The sequence below is a fragment of the Dromaius novaehollandiae genome, chromosome 1, assembly GCF_036370855.1.
Source record: "Dromaius novaehollandiae isolate bDroNov1 chromosome 1, bDroNov1.hap1, whole genome shotgun sequence".
Classification (NCBI taxonomy): Eukaryota; Metazoa; Chordata; class Aves; order Casuariiformes; family Dromaiidae; genus Dromaius; species Dromaius novaehollandiae.
Window position 1 is genome coordinate 94,563,340 of NC_088098.1, and position 16,865 is coordinate 94,580,204.

At 41.6% G+C, this 16,865-nt stretch overlaps 1 protein-coding gene across 1 annotated transcript; it reads right to left on the reverse strand.

The window, feature by feature from the left end:
- Window positions 1-165: 165 nt before the first annotated feature.
- TBX19 (T-box transcription factor 19) lies at window positions 166-15,965 on the reverse strand. Its single transcript, XM_026112304.2, has 8 exons — window positions 15,740-15,965; window positions 9,008-9,272; window positions 7,018-7,152; window positions 6,169-6,230; window positions 4,896-4,957; window positions 4,027-4,215; window positions 3,002-3,134; window positions 166-1,239 (listed from the first exon to the last, which is right to left on the reverse strand). Exons 1-8 carry the CDS (start codon window positions 15,934-15,936, stop codon window positions 1,002-1,004), a joined length of 1,281 nt encoding a protein of 426 aa, XP_025968089.1. The 5' UTR covers window positions 15,937-15,965; the 3' UTR covers window positions 166-1,001.
- Between the last annotated feature and the right edge of the window lie 900 nt (window positions 15,966-16,865).

Genomic DNA, 16,865 nt, shown 5'->3' on the forward strand with positions numbered 1-16,865 from the left:
CCAATATCAGGCAGCTAGGCACAGATGGAGGAATAGAAAATTCCTGTCCTCTCCACTTGCTTCTGGCTACGATGTTTTCAGTTCCTTCACAGGCTGTTAGGTGCATGCGTTTAAATCTCAGAAAGGCACTGGAACCATAATAACGCATTAATTCACATTTTATTTGTACAAACGCATTAATTCACATTTTATTTGTACTCTGTACCTGAAGCAAAGTGGAAATTGCAACCTGAATATCTTTTTTGTTACTCTTTTCCCTCCACCCATATTTTACACATATATAGTAAAACACTGAAACTTTCCATTTCCAAGACCTTCACATTAGATTATAAATGCTATATCAGATGCCCTCCACCTGCTGCTACAATGCAGCCACATTCTCAGCTGGAGTGTGTCTGCTATATAGCATACAAAGAGCACATGGGAGCTGCAGAAGGGAAGGGGACAAGGAATACTGTATGCAGATGGCATGAAGGTGGCAGGCTGTAATTTCATCCCCTGAAGAATCTAGTTTCAGGTACTGTGTGAACCTTTGTGTGAAAAATTCTGCTTTCTGCATGTCTTGAAAGCAGTGCTGTCCCTTCAAGCTACATATGGGGAGCTTGCTCACAGTTTCCCTGGACTTGGCCTTTAATTACAGAAAGTACTCTTTAAAAAAAGACACATAAATATCCAGCTGCCATGTCTGCTTCATTGAGACTCATGTGTCTGACCTTTTTTGATGTGATTTAGAAGCAAAGATAACTATAAAGATTCTTTCTGGTCATCATCCTGAATGATGCAGAAAGGTTACGTTAATAAGTTGGCTCCTCTAACATTTCCTGCCTTTGCATTACGCGTCTTGGCTTCTCTGGCACTCAAGAGGCACATTATGGAAAGTGATGCTTGATAAAGTTGGCTTTCTGCATTCACATCCCTGCTCTGAGATGCAAGTCTGGGGGGTCCTTTGCTGCTTGCGTCAGTCTTGTTTGGCTGAGCTTCCCTCGTGAGCTGCCTGTCCATTAAAAGGAGTGTGAGGATGTCCATGCAGAGTCGGCTAGTCTGGCTAGAGCGGTTTCCCCTTGTGTTTCCATGCTGCCAGAGACTGTTCCCTGCAGAGGGATTTGGACTGATGAAGATCCAGTGGGTAAAGGGACATTACCCCTTAGGAACATGCTTGAAGGGCTACTGTTCACCTCATTCCCTGGGTTGGCAACATTTACAGCACTGTTGCTCACTGTCCACAGACAGGGGTAATGGCTAGAAAAAAAAAGCAGTAGAAATTGAATGGCTTATTTCAAAACATTTCCCCCATCACAAGATTTGCTCTGGTACAGTCACGTACATTATCTGGTAAAGAATTGCTATCTGAATCAGGTTACTGAACTAGATCAGCCTTGGAGATCTTAACTGAAAAACCATCAAGGACAGATAGACCTGGTGAGCTTGGAGAGAGGCATGGAGAAAAATAAGCAAATAAATAAATGTGAGTTTCAAGATTTAAAAATCTTTTTTGTAAATGTTTACATTTAAAATAATTTCAACTGACTTTCCTGGCACCCAAATTAGACAAGAAATGTGTGAATTTATTTTGGGAAGAAAGAAGGGATGTCCTTGTTAATTAATTGATTCTGATGGGTCTAAATTTCAGCCCCTCCCAGAACTGTTTACTGCTCTATTAACAATATGTCTATAATGGATCAGGAATTAGACTTCATTACATCCCTGCATGTGGATAAGATTCTCATTTTACACAAGGGACTAGCAAAGAGCACAGAGATAAAAATATTTTGGTTTTAAAATGTCCACCAATTTTAGACACCCAAGTTTTCTGTGGCTATGCCAAGATCCTGATTTTCAGAAGTGCTATGGAAAAGCAAAGCTCTCATTTATTTCAGCTGGAGCAGAAGATGATTATTTTCTCTGAAAGATCTGTCCAGTGCAATCTCAGATTGGGCACTTGGGACACATACTAAATTATGGATGCTTATTAAAGCTTGGAAATAAGTGTGAATCACAAGGGTAGGTGCAGCTCAGACATGAATGGGTGCAGAGACCTCTCCCCCCTCATCCACATCAGGCCATGAGAGAAGAGCCTAGTTCTGGTTTGGATTACTTGATATGAATGGATGTGGAACATGGGGTTGCAGATGGGGAGTAGCCTACTCAGGTGTCCCCACCTTCTGACTCTCCTTGTGGTGCTGCATCTTCGCTGTGGCTCCCTGCCTCTGCTGCGTGGGTGTGGCAGAAGGGTTGGAGACCATGGCTAGCCATGGGGGCTTACATTCCTCTAGTCTCACCTGGAAACCTATCCCTGAGTGAAACCACTCACTCTGGTGACAAAGCTAGGATTTTTGTGGCTACTCCTATTTGCCAAGTCCTAGCTTTCAATACTGGATAACTCTATTCCAGGGCCAGGCATCTTATTTCTCATTCCTACACTAGATCTCTGTTTGTTTCCTCTTCTTTAGATCAAGTTCTTACTGCATCTTTTAGCAGTACTGAAGAATTCCTTTTTTATTCCTAAAAAGTCATTTACTATCCTAATCATTTTCCAGAGCACAGTTCTGATGAAACATCCTATATGCTGCAAGTGCAATATGCATATTAATAAGCATGATAAGAAAGGCTAAAACTACAATAGTCAAGCTGACCTCTGTGCAGAAATATTACCTCTGGAAGGCTTCCTTTCTTGAGATACTCTATACAAGAGAGCAGACTGGAGGGACATCAGCAAGTGAGTGTACTTACTAGTAACTAATATTTCTATAGGGCTTCACATTTTTGTAACACAGATGAATGTTACTAGCAAGCAGGCCCTTCAGGTAAATGGTCCCATCCCCATTTTACAGTTGGGAATTGAGGTGACAAAATGACCTGCCTAAGGAAGATTGTGTACCTGGTACACACACTATAGTACAGCAGATATAGAAGTGGTTACAAAATCAGGATTGTCATAAGGCTTTGTTCATACCTACAAGCCTCACTGCTCCTAACACCAGTAATTTTCCTGTAACCTTACCTGGGCCCAGGGCTGGCAGCTCCCTTGGTGTGTGGCACTGAAAGCAAATTAGCATGTGGAGAGGATGGCAAAGTCCAGCTGTCATGTCCTGGGAATACCTGAAGATTATTGCTGGAGCTCTCCAACAAATTCACTTTGGGGGAGAAATACAAATCCTCAGTGACTATTGCAGAGACATTGTCTTAGGTCAACAGAAAAGGAGGGAGGCCTGAGGAAGCAATCTTATCAGCTGACAGAGGTTCCTAACCATAGGTAAAAGGACAAAATTCTCTTCTTTATTAAGGGAGTAGCAAGGTGCCATTGTAATTTCAGATGTGATATGTGAGAAGACATAGCATGATAGACATAAGATACGCATTTTGGAAAAGTCTGACCAATAGTCTTTGGTTAATAATGACTGACATATGACTGACAATGTTTTGATACAAGTTGCCTTATACTTTGAGCTGAAATATTTCAGCTAAACAGGATGCCTTACTAAATTATAATTAGAGAACACATTACTTTATCCTCCCTCTTGTTTCCAGCCAATTTCCTCCTACCAAAGGAAAATCCATTTCTGAAACTCCACACCCAGATCTAGAGAGTGGAAGGGACTCAAAAGACATGCTGGCAATACCAAAATACCATCATTGTAAGTCAGCTCCTACCATGTTCCTAAGGACTACTTTGACTTGAGAGGGCGACTGCTTCGTGACATGACATTAGAAGCAGGCCTGCAATATTCTGATATTTTTGTGTAATTGGGAGCTGTAATTTAAGCAAGATCATTCACTCTCATCTGTAGCCAACAGTTACAATGCCCCTATCTCTTGTCCCTATCTCTTTGTACCTTTTGTTTTCTGCGCTTGCTGCCTTAAATATACTCTGGGTGTGCAGAGTTCAGTGCAGACTGTTACAAAGAGACTCATGTTCTTTCCTAGCTTCAGCTCTTGCTTGGTTTACTGCTTATGCTAATGTAAAACAAGGGCCAGTCAGACTGATTGTGTCTGTTCTCTGGAAGCAAAGAAAAATTACAGTTGTACCTGTAGGCGAGTGATTTCTCTGCATGTATGAAGGTGGGTACGGAGCAGCCCGATGTCCTCGGAGGGCTGAATATCGCTCACAGCCATGGGGAGCGTGAGGAGCCGGCAGAGGCAAAGGTCCGGTGTACTGATAGTTAGAGCTTCCTGACGCACACATTGTGTCTGGGTTGGAAATCAGCCAGCCACCTACTTTGAGGGGAAAGAGAGAACAAAACTATTATAGCACTAGAACAGTGCAGTAGAGTAAAGGAAATAACCAGCCTTCCTGCAGAATCAGCTGTGCCTCAGAAATACCAGGTAGATTGCAAGATGGAACAACTGACAGGCAAAAAAAAAGAAAAAAAAAAGAAAAAAAAAAGAAAGAAAAAAGAAAGAAAAAGAAACCCACCAACCAACCAAAAAACCCACACCCATACCCAAAAACAAGACCAGGAAACAAACCAAATCACAACGTCAAAGAATGAGTGAATGAAAAACTGACCATCATGCAAATGAACACAACCTCTGCTTCCCCCTCTTTTTTCTGAGCTATTCACCAGTGAAAGTTAATTTTATAGGTGACAAAAATATTCAAAATTATATTTAAAAAAAAAAAGGCTGGGGAACCATAGAAATGCCATACATCATCTTGTTTCTGGATTTTCTCTAGTATCAAAAAAAATGGATTATAAGAAAAATGATCCCTCTGGGAAAACTGTCACATGATTTCCTAATATGAGGTTTCTTCAACCATTTCTTTTAAGGGTCCATTTCCTCAAGAGGATTCAGGACACAATGACGCACTAGTCTGATCCAGTTAAGGAAGTCCCAGGTTCCCAGCGCCAATCATACCACACAACACTTCCAGCACGCATGAATAAAAACCTTACAGTGAGAATATGTCATATGTTGACCTTCTGAGACTGTTTCTGGAGCATCCTTTGGATGGTTTCTGAAAGGGAAATATTCAGTGGTAAGTCTTCTCATTGAGAAGTTATGAAAGAAACTCAAAAACTGAAAATTATTCACTAAAAAAATTAAACAGAAAATTAAATCAAAAAGGAGGAAATTCCACCCTATCTAGCCACTTGCTAGGCAGCAGTAGCTATTTCTGCACTCTGCCATAAAGGGAGCAGGAATTTATGTTTTGTGACATGCATAAAAAACATTCCTAAGTTTGTGCTGAATTTAGGGGCTGAACTTGGAATTCTGCATCTACCGGTGGGGACCCTTCCTGCTCACGTTACCAGCCTCAGCCCCACTTGCAGCGGGGCAGGACCCTGCCTCCTGCGCAGCCAGGCAAGTCCAAGGCAGCACTCCCCTTCCCCAGTCAGCAAACCCTGGGGCTGAGACTCAGCAGCCTCCTTTGCGATCAGGAGGCTGGCAAGAGAAACAGGTTCTCCTGCAGACATGTGGGGCACATCGCATGGCAGAAAACTGAGCTGGTCCAGAAAAGATTTATTTACAATTACAGACTGGAATCCATGATTTGGATATGCCCTTTTTAAAGGCTATGCTAGGCTCATAAACCTCCATATGGTCCCAGGGCCAGTTCGGCTACTAGATCGTGGAGATAGAACAGCTACACTGCATTAGCATGGATGATGCAAGTAAAACTTTGAAAGATAATTAAACAACAATTTGTTTCTGATGACAGAAGCATCTCTGACATCTTATATAGTGATCTCCTATGGAATTACTTTTAACAAACATATCACACGTTGTCATACAAGTTTAATAATAGCAGTGTAGTTACATTACGGTTACAGTGCAATTTCACTTCAGTTTGCTTTTCTGCTTTCTGACATCTGCAATTACCATTTATTCTCCCTGAGGTATCAAATCATGGGATTAATTGGAGTGTAAATACAATGTATGGGTGAAGTGTAACATTACTGGGGAAATTCGCACTGTCTCATTTCAGGCTGTCTGTGTAGACAGTACTAAGTCGTAGGATCCTCCAGAGATTACTCACCCACTTCAGAACAGATTGTGGCAACAGTTATATAGAGAGCCTCCCCACTAATTTCAGTGGAGTGACTCTGGATTTAGGACAGCAGAAATGAGACTAAGTTACATCATTGATCTTTCACATTGTGCTGCCACAGTTTTAACCATATCAGCAGCAAAATGCTACCAAAACAAAAAAGAAGCAGAACTCACCTTTCCTTTGCATCCAGGAAGGCTTTGGCAAAGGGATTATACTTGATTTTGAGAGCTGTTATCTTGAGTTTGCAAAAAACAAGGCATATTAGTGAAGACAACTGGGAATAGAGACTTGACAAAACATCTTCCAGAGCTCACTAAGTGGCACTGTCTTGTTAACCAAACAAAATATATAAATATATCCCCACACATTATGTTATCCAGGGCTGCTTGTAAGGGACTCTGCTTTTTGCAGGGCACTGTACACTGATCAGTGCCACAGGCAGAACACTAACAGGGGCAGCCTAACAGCATGGTCTAATCTGGCACATTCTGTGATATGATGGACCCTTTCAAGACAGCTTATACACTGAATTTCTTACAAAGTCAAACACAGCAACAATAGCTAAGAGATGAGGGATATGAGTTAGCAATGGTCACACTCCAAAGCATCCCCTTATTACAATTTTGGTGCTGTGCAAAAGTTTTCCCATGGAATGATGTGCTATTCTGCAATCATACGAGTTATAAAGATATTGGTCTTGACTGTAGGTTTCTTTCGGTAAGAGGTTGGGATGCCAGGACAGATGGACAAGTCTGGGATAGCAGTGGCAGATTATTTAAATTAAATCTGGCTTACTAGTGCAAACAGACACTGGATTAAATAATATTCTACTCCAGAAAGACAAGAGACCATTAGACCAGATAGAGCATTAGACTAGATAGAGCAGGACTAGATACTGCAGGACTAATGGGGAAATAAGATAACAACTGGTCTGCCTGTTGGCATATGTTTATCTTGTAGTTAATAAGCTTTTGATATATCTCATCAGTGATGACCAAGAGCACAGCGTGGCACCCGCCTACCTCTTCATTTTGATAGGCAGTCACAGCTATGAACTGAGTCTCAGGGAAGGAACAGTTCATCACCATCCGGTGGGGGCCTCCTACACGAACTATGTGTACCTGAGGCTCATATTTATGCAGGGAGTTCAACATTATCTGCAGAAAACAAAACACAGACAGACAGACCCCAATACCATTCTGGAATCCCATAGCTGCTCTTTCCCTCTGGCTCTGTAACAGGCCAAATGTCACTGCTAAACCTCCCCAGTTTGTGGTTCTTGAGGGCAGATTCCTTCCTCCTTTCTGATGAGCCACAGCGCTGAACAGGGTGAGACTTCACTGGACTTGCATTTAAAGCTTTTGATACAGCAGCAGTAGCGAATATTTGCGTTAACAGCTCAGGGCTTCAAATTAATGGGCTTCTGCTTCTCTAGAGGCTGTTCAAGCAGTTAAAAAACAACCTGTGTCCCACTTCTATTATCTGAAAGACTCAGAAGCGCTATCACAAGAAAAAGGGCCAAGAAGGAACTAGAGCAGTCACCTAGCCCGTCTTTCTGGGCACAATGAAGTGTACCTACAGAAGTCTTGGCAGATGTTTCTGTGACCTGGCATTAAAAGCTGTGAATAGCACCAATTCTACACCATGCCTTCTTCAGGAAGCCTACTACGTTGCTGAATTCTCCCTACTGTGAGAAAGAGATGTTTAAAAATATCCATATTTTGGAAAGTGCTGTGCACATTATATGTGCTTCTGGTATAACACAGTTGTTAGCCTAAAGCACTGTTAGTCAGCTATTACTTTTTAACAACAATACAGGAGGGGAAGCTGAAGCACAGAACGGGGACACGATTTACCTTAACACTGTTGTCTACATTTCAAAAGAAAACAAGGAGAGTGCCAGTCCTTTACCACTTAGTGACTTTTGTTTGGTTTGTCTCCCCTTCAGTTTTTCCTCCCTTGCTTTCTTTCTTCCTCTGCACTTAACGGTGTATACACATCTGGCTCCCTTATTTTTTCCTACGGCCTGTTTGACGTTTCAGATTGGTTTTCTGCAGCTTCTCCTCCCTTTCCCCAGTGCATACTCTCCTGAGGTCCTGGATGCAGGACCAGTACTTGGCAAATTCAGATCCTGTTTTATGCTCCACAATAGCTCTTATGTGCCGCTTCCATGTGTGACCTTAGAAAAAGTCAGGTCATCTTTCTGTTCTGTTCTCCAGTCTGTAAAAACGGAGATAATTTCCTACCTAATAAGGGTACTAGGCTTGTGTAGGTACCTCACAAACCTAATAGAAATAATGGGTAGAGAACATATATTTACATGAAAGAAATTGATTATGGGCTGACAAGTATCATCCAATGTAGGAGTTTTGTACAAAACAAACAAGCAAACAAAAGATCTTGTGCAATATTTTACCTTCACATGCATCATCAAAAATAAAAGACGAAACAAAACTAATTTTCCTGTTTGCATTGTTAAGGGGTTCAAAGAGAAAGTCACTTATTTCTGGTACATGTGGTTTCTTTCCAAAGGCCAAAGCGGATTCAATAGAATATTGATAATTATCATGATGCAGAAGCAGACATAGTAATTATTTCATTTAGGAGCAGCCTTTTATTCTGCTATCTGACTCCTGCCAACATTCCACTTACACCAAACAACATGGGGGAACACAACAAAAACCTAATACCCATGACCATTTTTCCCCCTTCTCTGAAGTCCTATGTAAAAAAACCCCAGCACGCAAGACCAACTCTGAAAAGCCCCCTGATGATTAAGTAAACCACAGCACTCTGTCTCTCTTAACATCAAGAAGTCCATTAAAATCTGAAAGTGCCAATTAAGGCCTGTTTATTCCTGTTTACATTTGGCCTCCAGAGAATAATTGGCATCTGTGGGTGAAGAGGCCTGTAAGGGCCTCTATAATTACATAAATGCACCCTTGATATTTCTTGATTGGTAGGTGCTTGCAATTGAAGCCAAGAGGTGCATGGGGAAACATGAGGCCATACCTGCCCGCTCCCATTGAGCTTGTTGGTAAGTTTGACTTTGCTGAAGGAAATGGCAGCCTTCATCCAGTGGGCCCCAAAGTTGGGAGAATCTGGGTGGATGTAGACACAGCTGTGGTTTGGTGGCTCAGGTTTCCCAGCTGGCACCCATTCTCCATTGACGTACTTCCAGCGGTGGCCATCGGTCGGGGCAAAGTCCAACAAGAAGGAATACATAGCATTTGGGTCCAAGCCCGATACGCTGATCTTTAAGACAGGGAACATCCGCCTGTTCAGGAAACAGAAAAGGAAGAGACCACTGGAATCTGGTTTTGAAAGACTCTTCAGTATGTTCGTGGCCAGACACTCACAGATGAGCTCAAAGTGAAAAACCACCTCCCTCCCCCTCTCTCCCTCGCTGAAGGAAAGTCTGTTAAAGCTTAATGCTTCATTTGACACATTCTTGTCCAAGTGATCAAAATAAAATAAATATTATCTCTAAAGTAGGGCACTAAGGCCTTGATCATGCAAAGATTTATGAACAAACATGCTTAAGTTATGCACTGTGTACAGTGTCAGCAGAGTTCATGGGATTTAGATATGCCAAATACATCCTCAGGTGTGAAACAAGAAGGCATGAACAGGGTTGAACAGAGTTGAAAGTGACTGAGAAGGTGAGCTGAAGCACAGATTAACTGCATTAACTGCAGAATCCTATGATATACTGCACTTCTTTGGTGCTTCAGTCCCCACCTGCATCCCGTACTCTGTCCAGTGACCAAGTCCCATTTTGTCTGATTCTAGTAGCAGGCTGGATATATACCCTAGAATCATCCTGCAACCATAAGCACTCAGGACACAATCCCAGTCAGGTACTCAGACGCCTGTCAGATATTTTGACCACACTACTCCTACAGGAAGGTTTTTCTCCCTTCCTTTGGAGGGATGGTGATATTCCATAGCGTTTGTGAGCTAAGCTAAGTAAGCCAGGATTTATTTTATGAAAGGAAACTAAAAGCTCTTCATTCCTCTCATCATCTGCATTACTCCTGTCTCTGTACAAGTTTCCAATGGAATTAATGTCTTTTAAATGTGCAAGATCATACAAGAACTGTAATTCAATCATCCATATATCCAGAATACAGTCCTTCCAGCCTATTTTGAACTATAGCAGGTTTTTTTGCTTTCTCTCTGGAAATGCCTGATGTGTCCTCAAATCACATTTCCTTTTACATTAGTTTTATTACTTTGATAGCATTCAATCATCCTTCAATGGACTGATAGTCCAGGTCATCTTCTCAGTCTCTTTTGTCACTAACAACTAATGAAGCTCCTGGATACCAAGCTTAGCAGCCAGAGATGGGCAACTGCAGCTCTGGGGTATAGCTTGCTCAACTTTGCCACTTCTGCTCTTCTCTTTTTTTAATCTCATTTACTCACTCCTATTTTTTGTGCCAAGATTATTAATGAAAGTATTAAAAAGAGAATTCTAAGGTCAGGCCTGGAGGAAGTCCAGCACTTCCTCCTCCTCCATTGCAGTACATCCTATGGACCTTGTGTTAATCCCCATCATCTCCCATTTGAGTAACGGTTTCCAGATAGCACCACTCTGAATGCCATAACAAGTCTACTTCATTTTCTTCACCTAAAAATATATATTTCCTTTATCAGTGTTGTATCGGATTAGTTTGGCATGACTTAAAGGTAGTAAATTGTCTTTTATCTCATATTCCATTGTCTTCCATACATTTAATTATCCTTTCCTTCAGAATGCATCCTCAACTCTTACTACAGGGATATATTAAAAAGTTTGTAATTAGCTGAAACACATTTTCCCCTTTCTTAAATACAAGTATTCATGTGCTGTTCTACTATCATTGGGTAAATCTCCAGCTTGGTAAGTCTGGTTAAAATACTTGCTGTTAGACCTGCACTTGGCAGTTCTCTCAGTAATTTGGTCCTATCCTTCCATCTCTCACTCTGCTCATCAGCTTAATTAAGATAGGTTATTTGGCTTTTAGTTCCACCTTAGATACAGTGCTGACCATTACTATGCCCTAAAACCTGTATCATCTAGCCTTCCCATCATCTTGTGCACTTAAAACTGAAAACCTGTCTTTGTTTAGTTTTGGGAAAGTACTTCGAAACATTTTTTTCTTGAATAGATCCTTCTGAGCTTAAAGGTACAATGACAGCTTTTCTCAGTTCCCTTCTAATTATTATTTTTTCTTTAGTAAAGGACATTTGCAGCAGTTCCCAAAAAGCAGTTTTCTCTTTGTCCCAGTATTTGTGATCTGCACCACATAGCTTTGAATGTGCTTTTGGACACAGTTCATTCAGAGATGTATAATATAATATAAAAGCACACCCTTATCTGGCTTTAGGAAATAGATTCAGACAATAGAAATACTCCCTAAACAGCAGAATAAAAAGCAAATATTGATATTGGGACTTAGACATTTCGGTACCTGAAAAAGCCTACAGCAATGGAGTTAGAAGGGCTCCCACAGTTTCAGGAACTAGGAAAAGGGAGATGAAGAGAGCTGTCTCCCAAAGATATCCTATTCATTATGTTTCTTAAGTTGTCAAGGAATATGCGTTGTTACAATGGAGGATTATTATAGCTGCTGTATCTCACTTCCTACGTTCTTCCTACACAACTACGAGATGCCCTGCCCCAGAGACCTCCATATTGACCTCTTCCCTCTCCCAGCAACTGTCATGGACCAGGCCAGATTTTTATTCACAGGCCAATGCATCTTCAAGCTCCCTACGATACAGAGAGATTGGTTACACCAAACAACCACAACAATTGCCTGAGGCCCATGGCCATGGAGCTAAGGTAGGATAAACCTTTAGGCTTAGTTAGGTAGCAGTACGACTCGTGCAACATTCACAGGAGGGGAATTCAAACTTCAGGCTCTCTCCAGGGACACCAAAAGTCTGCCCACGCAGACCTACTGCCCAGTGGACCCCAACTTCAGATCGCTGAATCAATCTGCTATAGCCCACCACATCCCCCTCCCTCTCGCCCTTCCTTTCTGGACACCTTTAAACAGCTCTTGCTGTACACGTTCATCACCTTCTGCTCACAGAAAAACACAGGAACCAAGAAAAAAAAATCATCTAATATAAATACTTTGGTGATACAGGACCAATGCAACACTTAGAAAGATCATGATTCTGTACGTCTTTCCAAGATTGCAGCTCAGCCAAGGATTTTTATGCTACATTTAATTTAATGTCTCTGTACTTCTGACCAGGCTGCACTGGATTGAATCTGTGGACTGGAACGACAACCTCATGCAGCTACTGAACTGGGATGTGATAAAAGTACAGTTGCATTGCTCCCTGCACCCCCAGCTCCCCCTACAGTCAGTCTTCAAAGCAACACACTTGCATTGTTTGCTGAACTGAGAGTAAAGGGGAAAATTAATCAACATTAAGATTTAATTTCACTAGATTTCTCAGAACTATATGTCACATGTACATTGCTAAATCCCCTGCCCACAATCCAAGCTTCGCTGCCTTTCTAATGAGAGGCTTGAGTTTATCCCCAAAAGATCTACAAACTTTTAATGCCAGAAAAGAATCATCATGAACTCTAACCTCCTGTATAACACGTTACAGACCTTCCGTGTATTAATCCCTACTCACAAACTGCAATTCCCAACTCACTTGGGCCACCATGGCTTGACTGTCCAGACTGTCATGATGGAAAATCCACCACATCACTTGTTCCATTGATTAAGTTGCTTTGATGTTAAAATCAAGTGCTTTGTCTTTCTTTTAGCATGACAAATGATCATTTTTCAAAATTTTTTCAGTCAGACTTTTTGTATCAGTGTTCAGGTAGGTATACACGTGACCTCACACAAATGATGAAAGTGTTAAAGTCTAGCATTTAAAAATCAATGTGCTTGTCTGCATTGATCCACCACAGATTTTCCCCTTATGCAAAGGGGACTAGTGGAACCTCCCTGACGCCAGGGAATAACACAAATTGCAAAGTGTCAGCTGATACAGTATAAACACTAAGACAGAAAACAATTTGCATTTCAATATTTAAACTCTGTTTTCTGGCTGAGACTGAATAAGATAAACATGAGTAAAATAAAAAACAGTGATTCTCACCATATCAACTTTACAGCAACAGTTACACCCATTGGGATGTTTTTTGCTTTAGAGGATGTGGTTTAATTTCACTAGGGTCTGTTCTGTTCAGAATATATCCAACTTTTCTACATACCTATGTGTATTGCTATGGCAAGTGATGAAGGGCACTAGAGTGCCCTTATAATACAGCATTGGAGGCATATCTAAATATTAACATTGAATTTTCTGGTTTGCCATTGAGCATAGACACTTAGTTCCTGTAATTTATGTAAAATTTTTCATCTAATTATGACATTTTGGTAGCCCTCAGTACCAACTACAAATGACACAAGTAGCTAGAACTGTGCACGCTAGAGTTTTATACTTCAGGATCGCTAGTCAGTCAGCCTTACACTCTCTGGGATGTTCCTGAATCTGCCTTCAATTTAATTTGTGATTTTTGCTAACATTGTGTCCACACAAACTGTCTTAGTTTCTTCACACGGAAGTTTATACTGCCTTTTCTTGTTACTCTCAGGATGCAGTTTTCAAAAGCACTCATATATCCTTCTGCAAGAGTTAGTTCTATTTGATTTAAGCATCAGCAGAATTAAATTAACATCATGTTCTTTCGAGAATCCCTCTGGAGACACACACTGAAAAGTCTTGAACCTGCAAAAACTCAGCACTCATTGGAGTGCTCATCCCCTTCGCATACGCTTGGAGTTCTCGGGAGGGATTTTGCTGCAGAACACTGTCTATATTTCTTTTTTTTTTTTTTTTTTTTGGTGCACTGATGCATTTGTAACAGAAGATGCTTTCAGAAATGCAAGCCTTCTTCGTAGTCCCCAGTAGTACAATAACTGTTGTAAGGATGTATGCAGAGGACATAGTGTAATATGTTTTAAGAATTTTGTATTTTGAGATTGCTGTAATCTGATCATAGAGAAAGAAGCTGTTCCTGCCCCCATTAGCATTAATAGAACTGTCATTGGCTTTAGAAAAAATAGGATAAAGCTGATAAGGAGTGTAAAGTTTAGAAAGAAGGAAAATAAGGAAGCTCCCACAATCAAATAAAAAGTAACCAGGCACATGCAAATAATGATAGATTCCCTTTTCACCATCATGAAAAGATTATATCTACACATTCATCTAGACATTTTAGTGAGAAATAGTATCAGCTGCAATGATAGTTTACATTAGCTGAGAGTGAAGAAACTGAAAAAAAATTAGGTAAAGGTGTTATTCTTTGGACCCATTTAATCAATTTGAGGTAAGCCTATCTTACTTCAGTTTTTTTTACTTATGCTGATGAGCCAGTTTAAGTACCCTTATACTAAGTGAAAGTCCACTCAGAAGTTTGTTCTGGCCTAACAACAATTTTTAAAGCAGTTTAAATGAAGCAAAAGCAGCTTCTGAGTGTACAGAGAGCCTCAACAGGAGAGATGTCTGTCCTTATAGGTCATTAGGAGGAATAAGAGTGACAATAGGCCATGCTGGCCAAGAGCTGACATTTTGGGAATGTAGCTGTTCTCACAAGGGGATAACCTGGCTGAGCTAATAGACCAGATTTTTTCTCTTTAACTGCCATCACCCTATGTTTCTTGTCAAACTACAGTCAACAACAATATTGTCCAACCATTCTGTTGGATCAAAGTCTCTTTCTGCAAAATTGATAAAAGCCACACCATATGAGTAGATCTTTCTCCTTGTCTCTTTTAATTCCTCTCTCTTAGGCAGATCTTCTGTAAAGTCTTGCAAAAGAAACATGTGCATGTGTGGTGGTGGTGGTGACAGATTAAATAAAAACCTTAGTACCAATGAACAGGTGAACCTTACTCTAGTAGCTGCTCGTTATGAACTGGACTCTTATCAGCCCAGTTTAGAGCAGAACCTCTCTGGAGAGCCTCCTCCAAGCCAGTGCCTGGTACAGAATTAGCGTTCTTCCCTCTAGGTTTTGTACTCCCCTCTCCTACGCCTTTCTGTTCTCAGCAAATAGTAAAATATGCAATCCATTTAAATTACAATATTTTGCCTTCCTAAAGCCCTGTGGATTGAGCAATAATATGCACTGGTTTCTAAGGGCACCAGCAACAAATATGGAGCAAAACACTTGTGGGACCATGCAAATATGGACACATGCCACACAGGGCCCAGATGTAATATACTCCTTTTAGAACAGATTGCGTGCGTGGGCTGTTTACCCCCAAGGCCACAGAGACTAGAGTATCTACAACTGGATATAACAACATTGATCTGCTTTTGAATGCTAATTTGAGGTCTATGGGCAAGGACCTGCTAATGAAAGCTGATTGTTACTGGTACAAGAAGTGATCCAAAAGGTTTTGAGAAAGCATTCATTCCCTGTTGGACATTCCCTTTTCGTGCAACCTTAAGTCAATCAATATATTTCTCCAGCATGTTTCACAGGCAGGAATAAAGGGTGGCAGGAACGGTTTAGCAGTGACCAAAACAGAGCAGCAATACCCCATTCTGTTCATACGCCGTCTTTAGGGGACTCGGAGGCTGCAGTAACAGCACTGTTACATGCTCCTCACAGCACTCTCTCTACCCTGCACACACAGCGTTTGTTATTACGGCTCTTAACCCCCCTCAGGCTGTTGTCTACACTTAGCCCACAAGGCTGAGGCGATCACTCACCTGCCGTTCTTGGTCACGATCATCTCATTAGTGACTTCCCTGAATCTCTGCCAGAGCGTAGCATCCTCCAAGACAACCTGGAGCTGTTTCTCTGTGGGGTCGCCTTTGTCTTTGCCAGCCTGGAGTTCGCTCTCCACGACGCTGAGTAGCCTGGAAACAGTGCAGTCACTGGGCTTTTTGCAGCCCAGGTCTGTCATGATGACTTTACTGCCAAAAACTTCAGGTAGCTGTTAAAAGACAAAAATCCTAAGCTAAATCTAAATGCAGATCAGTTCATTGGGCACAGTCTGACAAATGTGCTCTCCTCGCTCTTTTGCCACTGACTAGCTCCTTCCCCTGGAAGTCCCAATGGGCAGTGACACCAGTGTGTGGAGGTTTACGCACACACTCCACACAAAAAGAGGACTATCTCCTAATTACCTGTCAGACGGTCAGGTGGGTGGCAGACTGATGACTCAATTGGCTGCCTTGAAAGAAGAGTCCTCCATCCAAATTAGCATGCTTTTATCTTTTTTCAACCTGAAGTGGGTCTAATTGTTCTGCTTGAGAACCAGGTTTCCATTAATGAAAATTGTTTCATTTCCAGACTGAAACAATGCATGGAAATTGTGTTCACGCTGATGCAGACTCTAGCTGAAGGAGCTGGTAACAGTCAAGATTGTTACACAGAGAAAGAAGTCTTAAAATATTTTCATCAGGAACGTTGAACACATCATGAACCTTTTCCCTCTGCATTCCTAAAATAAATTAAACTGTGATAGTAAGAGATCCTTCTGCAATGAGGTTTCAATGCACAAGAAGCAGGTAACGTCCCTACACTCTGCTGTTGATGCCTCCTACACCCATCCCTTGGCCATCACTGACATTTTCAGAACCTCTGCTGCACCCTTTGAGCACCCAAACTCCCCTCTGGCTGCATTTCCAGGGGTGGACCCACACTCCTGAGGCTGAGTGTGAGCTGTCTGCCTGAGGCCTGGCATTGCTGACCTGCTCAGCACCTATTTCATGCAAAAGCTCCCTCAAGATCCCCAAAACAGGGAATCCTTCTCCTCTCAGGCTGGGAGACCTTCTCTGATAAGCCTGATCTAACTGCACATACCCTCCTCTCCCCAAAGGGCAATGATTA